Raw genomic sequence first — 8,281 nt, 5'->3', positions numbered from 1 at the left:
GTAACGGTAGTAACATGGTCGTAGTAGGGATGTGCAGTAAGTGACTCGCAGGGTGAGTGAGTGTGATGACATCAGTAGTGGCATGATGGTTAGTGGTGAAGTAGGGTGGGTGGCAGCGACAGTGGTGGTATGATGATGATGGGAGGTTAGGGGTGGTGCATGACGAACAATAGTAGCATGGTCTTGGTGGGTGGTGATGGAGTTCAATTCCTTCCATTATGCAAAGGAATGATGAATTTATTAAGTCGAGGCTATTTTAGTCTCTTTTTTTTCCACTATAAAGTGTAAAATCTAATGGTAAAAACAAAAAATTAAGAAAACTAAAAAATAATTCTTTTTTCAAAGGGGATATTACTATTTAACCAAATGCTTACCCAATAAGTGCTTACTGATAAGGAGTCAACACTATAATTTATTTTGATGCGTGAGATTTTAGTATATCAAAACGCATCGAATGCAACAATTTACCGAGTAAGCGCTTACCTGGGTAAGACTCTCCATCCTTCTCATTGTTCTTACTCGGTAAGATTTTTGCCCTTGTCATATCCATCCGATACAAAAATTTATCCGGTAAACACTTACCAAGTAAACGTTTAGTAAAAGGCCCCTGAGTCACACCTTGTAAAAAACCAAGCACGCCTTTTTCAACGTCGTTATCTACAAGGCTCGACGGGATTTATCGAAACGAATTTACCTGACCAAGACACTACAGTTAAAAAAAAAGGCCATGTTAAACATTTCCCTTATTGTACCCATATGAAATATTGAATCAAAGCATTCCTATCATATTTACATACTAAAAGAACAACATATTCACAAACATCAATCTTAACCAAAAAAACCGAGGAACACGATGGAAAAACTAGAAAAAGAACGGTGCTTTATCATCGTCTTCACCATGATGAAACCGACAGGACTTGATTGATCAACGGGAACTACGATCTGCTTCCAGATCATAATTAAAAGAACCCGACTGGTATCTAAGCGGAAAAAAGTTCGTTGTATTTGGAATGAAAAGGGTTCTTATTTCTATACGAAAAGATTTTCAAGATCGCATCGTCATAGATGACTGAGGAAGTATGGAGTTGGCAAGCTCGTCGTTGAGCTTCACTGGTAGCGGTGGCATCGGTTTCGTTATCCCCGGCATGTCGTTTAAGCTGCAATAGTAAATAGTAGGTCGATTAGTCAACTAAAATACTCCCTATGTCCCAAAATAAATATCCGCAATGAAAACAGCATATAATTTTTTAGAAATATATAATTAAGACACTTTTTAATCAACTAAAGAGTAAATTATGGTTTTTGTCCCTATGGTTTGTTCATAATTGTAATGTTTGTCCCTGTGATTTAGAAATTGCAATTTTCATCCTTATAGTTTGCAATTTATTGCTATTTTCATCCCTGGACTAATTTACACTTTCAAAGTACAAGGGGCCAAAAAGTAAAGAATTGTTAACCACAAGGATCAAAACAAAAATATATTATAAATCATAAGAATGAAAATAGCAATGAATTACAAATCATAGGGATGAAAACCGTAATTTCTAGAGCATTCGGATGAAAATTGCAATTTTCAACAAACCACAAGGACAAAAAACATAATTTACTGTTAACTAAATGACAATTTTACATATACTAATAGACAAAGTAATGAATTTCTCCATTTTATCGTTAAGGGTATAATCGGAAAATACACGCTTACTTTTGACGGTGGACATTTATTTTGGGATGGTAAGAGAAATAAAATGCATACCCGATGTTGAAGAACATCACATGACGATTGACGAATGGTAGAATTGGAAAGTATACACTTATTTTAGTACGAACTAGAATAGAAACGTGGATACTTATTTTGATAACAAAAAGGTTGAAGCACCAAATATAGAGCTCATGACTTACTCGTTCAAGACTGCGATAATGTTATTTCTTGTTTGGCAAAAAAGATCGATGTTCTCGTGTAACTGCAACAAGAGAAAAACACCATATAAGCTGTATGTCGAGTTGTCGACATTTAATCCATTCATGAGGTCCATCAATAAAGAAACCAAACGAACTCATTATAACCCACACAGAGGTTGGTCCATCAGTAAAGAAACCAAACGAACTCGGTATATCTTACACAGAGGTTCGAACCTTTGATTCTAGTTCAAGAGATGCATATGTACCTTCAAAGCAGAAAAATTTGCGGAGATTTGATCCAAGGCCTGCGCATTCTGCTCAAGAAGCTGCCCAGAAACACCACCAATAGCTGCAACAATCGATAGACTTCTTTAGTGAAAAAAAAGCTCGTTTACTAGACGAAAATCAACAGAGAAAATGCACCAAGAAGAAATCTCGTATTTCGAGAAATACCCATGTTTATATATTCACAAAAACGATGGAATACAACAAAAATAATCTACTCCCTCCGTCCCAAAATAAATATCCAAAATGAAAAAGATACACAGTTTTAGGAACGTGTAGATATTATACTTTTAAATTTTAATGAACCAAATGACGATTTTACCCTTAACAAAAGAGGGGAAGTAATGAATTTCTCCATCTCATCATTAGGGGTAAAATTGGAAAGTTGGCATTTTATTTTAAAAGTGAACACTAATTTCAGGATAAATTAGGCACCAACCTTTGTAAGAGATGCCATCATCACTGTCCATGGAGACCGATGATTGAGCATATGGAAGACCATTGGCACGATTCGTAGCATGAGAAGATGGCTTCGCCAGTTGATCCGCAAGTTTTTCCTAAAAGTAGAAAAACAAAACGAACGCCAATAATTAGACCTTTTTTTGGGTAAACGTGGGTCCTGTAAACAACGGTCAGAAAAATCTCCAATGGCCCTAAGATGACTCTAACTGTAAGCCCCAAGGCCTAACCTTTATTTGCCAGTTGAGCCAGCCTTACCCTCATAGTTACGAATTATTAGACTTCCAATCATCTCATGTTAACTTTTTCTCGTTTTCTATGTCGCACTCCATCCATTCATGTTAAAAGAATCTTATGGTTTAGAAATTTCCATCCTTGTTAAAAGTTGCAATTTTCGTCCTTATGGTTTAGAAATTGCGGTTTTCATCCATATGGTTTGTAATTCATTGTTATTTTCATCCTTAAAATTTACAATTTATTGTTGTCTCGGTCCCTGTGCTTTACAATTCTTTATTGTTTTGGTCCCCTGTACTTTAAAGGTAAGAATTAGTCCAGGGTCATCCATATGGTTTATAATTCATTGTTATTTTCATCCTTAAAATTTACAATTTATTGTTGTCTCGGTCTCTGTGCTTTACAATTCTTTATTGTTTTAGTCCCCTGTACTTTAAAGGTAAGAATTAGTCCAGGGACAAAAATAGCAATAAATTGCAAACCTTGGGGACGAAAATTGCAATTTCTAAACCACAAAGAAGAAAATCAAAATTATTAACAAACCACAAGAACAAAAATAGTAATTTACTCTTTCTTTAATTCAATTTTGAAGTATATAATATTTATATCTGGCAAATGTCACAAATGAACCTACACACCCTTTCTCATCTTTGGTTACATTTGGACCTCTAACCTGCTAAGTCAAAGGCCCTTCGGTTTCGTTAATGTTATTATACATCAAAACAAGACAACCGAGTGTGTTGATTTTGCATCTTTCTTTAATATGTAATTTGAAAAGGAAAAACGAATAGTTGGAGCATGAAGAACATAAAATCAAATGTCGTTAATAAAAAGAGGTGAACGAAATGTTGTGAAGAGGAAAAGGATACCTTTTTGTCTTTATGCTTCCTTGATAAATTATCGTCTTTTCGTCGCTTGCCAATTTCCTTTTTCTACAAAAGCAATCCATGACACAAATCAGAGCCAATAGGGTCGGGAATTAAAGACTTATAATTATGTATAAAGCTTCATTCTGCAATCACGTTCAATATTGGGCACGTATTTTAAAGAACTCTTCTGTCGTTCAATTTTCTTAAGAAGATATACTTTCAAGTCTGGAACAACGTTTTATGATATCAGTACTTGAATATATATATATATATATATATGTATATATGTATATATGTATATATATATATATGTATGTGAATATGTATTAGGAGAGCTTCTTGTGAGAACTCTCTAAATCATGAGATCTCTGAGAATCAGTGCATCATGTACTATTTCATATGAGTTTTTCATCTATGACTAGAATTTAATTTAGTAGTTAACATACATTTGTTTCACATGTACTCGGTTCAAAATGTAGACCTTTTTGGCGTGTGTGTGAACAAAAAATACACATTTAAAAGTTTCACACTATGAACCGAATACATATGAATCTATTAATTCTACCCTTAACTATAAGATTCAGAAATTCATTACTCCCTCTATTATTAAGAGTAAGCCTGTCATTTACTTACTTAAAAAAGTGTAATAATTACGTACTTACAAAACCATGTGCCTTTTTCATTGTGGACATATTTTGGAACGGAGGTAGTAATAAACGAGATAAAAGTAGAACAAAGCCAAGAGGAATAGAGATCATACAGTCATCCATTTACAACGAAGTGCCACATCCCGGGCTGTCTTGTCTTGCAATTTTCCTGCAATCTTTGCATAACGCATTACTCGATTATCTGAGGCATATCTGCAGAAGAATTGAGAGGATATCGCTTATTATTCTAATAAACACGATTGATGCACTATGGAGGATCATAAAACATTAACAATGACAAAAGAAAACCAAAAGAACGAGAACTCATATGTTGCTATTTCGTTGGTTTTTCTTTGTTATGTATGGATAAAACTGTCTGTGTGGATTAATCTGTCTGAATAGATGGAAAGAGCATGTTTTCTAATTCCAAATGACAGACTTGGAAAAGAAAAAAAAACTTGGCTATCTGCATAAGCTCCTCCTAAAAGCTTACTGAATAAGACACTTTATATATCATTAAGCCACTATCAAACAGTCATATATAGTTGACCAAATAAGCTGCAAGTCCCATTAAACTCATTAAGTTACTAACGAAACAGGCCCTCACACTGCGATATTTAGTAACCTTAAATTAAATCCATGACCTTCTCGTAAGTATAAAGCCATATTTTCTTTGATAGGCCGGGTGGTCATGAATTTAATTAAAAACCATCTACGGTCATATCCGTAAATGACCCGAAAACACTTCTTTGAGGGAATAAATTCTAATTCTTGCAGTTGGGTCATTACTCTTACATTAATCACCATAATGACCACATCTTTAGAAGATCCAATACAGCAAATTAACCACCATGCCCACAAGATTGTATGAACAGAAACATAAACCCTAGTAAATAATCATATCAAACAAAGGGGGAAAAACACACCATACCCACAAAAATGCATAGAATTATATGTATTATAACACTAAAAACACAAAATTGAGCATTATATATGAAAGATAACATACTTAACGAGTAGCTCTTCAAGCAGTGACTGTTCATCAGAACTCCATTGCACCGATAGATCAACGCTGTGCTTCAAAGCACGCTGAGAAGGACCCACCCCCGAATTCTCCGGCACGGAGGAACGACCACCGTTGTTAATGGTGGTGGTGTTAGTGTCATTCCCATTGCTGGTTGATCCATTGTTATTTGCAGAAGGGTTTGCACTCGCCGCCATCAATCAAGAACTCAATTTTTTCCGATTGATGTCAAAATACTGGAAGAAAACCGAATGAAGTAGCAAGAATTGTCGCTTTTTTTGTCTTGGAAGTTTGAATGATTCAGAGTTGAATTGAGAATTTGACTACGAAGGGGAAAAACGGAAGAAATTTGGGCGAGAATTTGCCGAAAATTGTTGATCTTTATGCAGAATGGACGGAAATCGTTGCGGAAATTTGTGGGCGGTGGTGGGGTTTGTGTTTTGGGATCTTTCGTTTTTGACGCCGTATCTATTTATTGAAAAACAGCCGCGATGATCGGATTTTATATATATATTTTTTTCGTAATTTGAAATACTAATTAAAATAAAAATAAATAAGAAAATGAGATATTTACTTCCAAAAATAATTATTTACTTTCCAATTATTCGATTTGGAGATGGATATGGTTTTTATATATTGTATAGCTTTTTATAGAATTAACAAAAATATTTGAACTCAGTTATTTAAACTTAGGATAACGTGAGATCAACTTGTTTTCGTGATACCGTTTTTTTTTATAGTAGAAACTTTACTGTAGAACACTGTAAAGGTTGCTTTTACAGTGCTTTTGCTATGGATGTTTCGATTTTTTTCTTACCTTTACGATGTTTTACTGTGAAGTTTAAGTATAAAAAGTTGATCTCACAGGTTTCGCAAAAACAGACTGGTATCACATGAACTCAATCTGTATAATATATTAAATTAAATACCACAGGGACCATATACGTAATTAATGGAGTACAAAGATGTTAGTCAGCTAAAGGGTGGTGTTTGATTGGTTTGAGATTAGGCTCAGAAGGTTAAAAGTGTATGGAGGTCTCATATGCAAATCAGTTATTCGTCTTGGGATTAAACGGCTCGTATAGCAAGTTGGATATTAATGTTAATAAAAAAAATTTATGTCAGTTATAAATATTTTGACATGACCAGAAGCATAATTCACTACTTAGTTAATTAAAAATGTAATAGTTGAGTTGTTTTGAAACTATCTTTTTAATTGTAAATATTTATTTTGGAAGAGATTGGATAGTCATGAAATGGTGCATGTTTTCTTGCCAAACTGATGCGAGTTAGTAGAGACATGAAACTACGATGATATGATGGGCGCAAGATTGTATAGCTACGATAACCGAAAAATAGCTGAGTTAGGGATCGTTTACCAAACGCTTACTCGGGTAAACGCTTACTAAAAGTCACACTACCTCACCGGATTGATATGATAAGAACCAAAAAATCTTACTCGGTAAAAGCGTGACAAGGGCCAAGAGGCTTACCCGGTAAGTGAGGGCAACGACTCTTACAATGGTAAACATTTATCGAGTAAATTGTTGCATACGATGTCGTTTCGGTAGACCAAAATCATACTCGATAAGTAAATAATAGTGTTAAATTTTATCGGTAAGCACTTACCGATTAAGTGTTTGGTAAACGGCCCTTTAAAGGGTTTAAGGGTGGGACAAAAAAGAATTAAAAAGCTAACAAGTAGAGTACTGTATACAATTGTGAATTGAGGGTTATACGTATTTTCTTTACCTTAAAAATGTTTACCTGTGCCTATTTATCTGTTATTTTTCCTATTTTCTATGGACTGATACTTATTATCATCAGTTTTTTTTTTCAATTTTTTCGCATTTTTTCTAGGAAGCAGTCACTCCTTAGTCAGTGCGTCTCTTCACATATGCAATATTGAATAATACGTGTTGAAAACTTAAAGAGGTTTCCATACACGTGTACACTTATACGTTACGTGTCGATGAATCCGAATCAACTTGTCGTGCTAAAAATGGTTTACAGATGGCTCACCGATCAATGTTTACGTGATCATAACTGCTTTTTCTGTATTATTTTACATGTCTTTCATGGTCGATCTTTTATAAGGACAAGTTGTCTACGTGTAACTTTGTAGGTTACAATTGAAAAAACTGTAATTCGTATGTATCATAAAGATAGCCGTTTGAATTGGATTATTTCTAGACCAAGTCTTTTTAATTGAATCAACTTTTTTCTTATATGTGTGTGTGTGGGTGCACGCATGTGTGTGCGTGGAGGTTCAAACGAGAACACCTCCATTTTACGAGAACGCGAAAACAATCTTATCACATGTGATAATACGCGTGAGGAGAACTTGTGATGTGCGGACGACGTGTTCTACGACTTAGCCCACGCCAAATGTTTGTATGCGTCTATGATTTAACATCACATGTGATGGTCTTGATGGATTATAGTATAATATCAACAACACCCTTATCACATGTGATAATACATGTGAGGGGCTTAGTGGTGTTAGGGTGACTTGGCCCGCAACCAATATCTCATTGAAAATCGCCTTGTGTTTCTAATTTAGTATCACATGTGTATTATATGTGATGGAATAATAGTATCACATGTGATTGTCTATAGTAAGAGAGTGTTCTCGCGTTCTTGTAAAATGAAGGTGTTATCGTTTGAACTCTCCTCCCCCCCCCACATATATATATATTGTTGGGTCACCTATTGATTTGGTGATGACCCACTGATCTGTTCCTCTACCTTAGCAACACTTAGTAGTTATTGGTTCTTTGTAAGTTGGTGTCTTGGTACATACTTTAAGCCATTGGCAAAATCGAAGACTAACCGATGTGAAGACAGATGGTCACCGATGCGGT

General features: G+C 34.9%; 1 protein-coding gene across 1 annotated transcript; it reads right to left on the bottom strand.

The window, feature by feature from the left end:
- Positions 1–662: 662 nt before the first annotated feature.
- On the bottom strand, positions 663–5,844 carry LOC112513282. Its single transcript, XM_025119501.1, has 7 exons — positions 5,403–5,844; positions 4,507–4,606; positions 3,747–3,809; positions 2,624–2,741; positions 2,166–2,248; positions 1,900–1,961; positions 663–1,157 (listed from the first exon to the last, which is right to left on the bottom strand). Exons 1-7 carry the CDS (start codon positions 5,612–5,614, stop codon positions 1,046–1,048), a joined length of 750 nt encoding a protein of 249 aa, XP_024975269.1. The 5' UTR covers positions 5,615–5,844; the 3' UTR covers positions 663–1,045.
- Between the last annotated feature and the right edge of the window lie 2,437 nt (positions 5,845–8,281).

This window comes from Cynara cardunculus (genome assembly GCF_001531365.2).
Source record: "Cynara cardunculus var. scolymus isolate 2C chromosome LG 5, CcrdV1, whole genome shotgun sequence".
NCBI classification, from domain to species: domain Eukaryota; kingdom Viridiplantae; phylum Streptophyta; class Magnoliopsida; order Asterales; family Asteraceae; genus Cynara; species Cynara cardunculus.
This window is presented reverse-complemented; position numbering and strand designations above follow the sequence as displayed.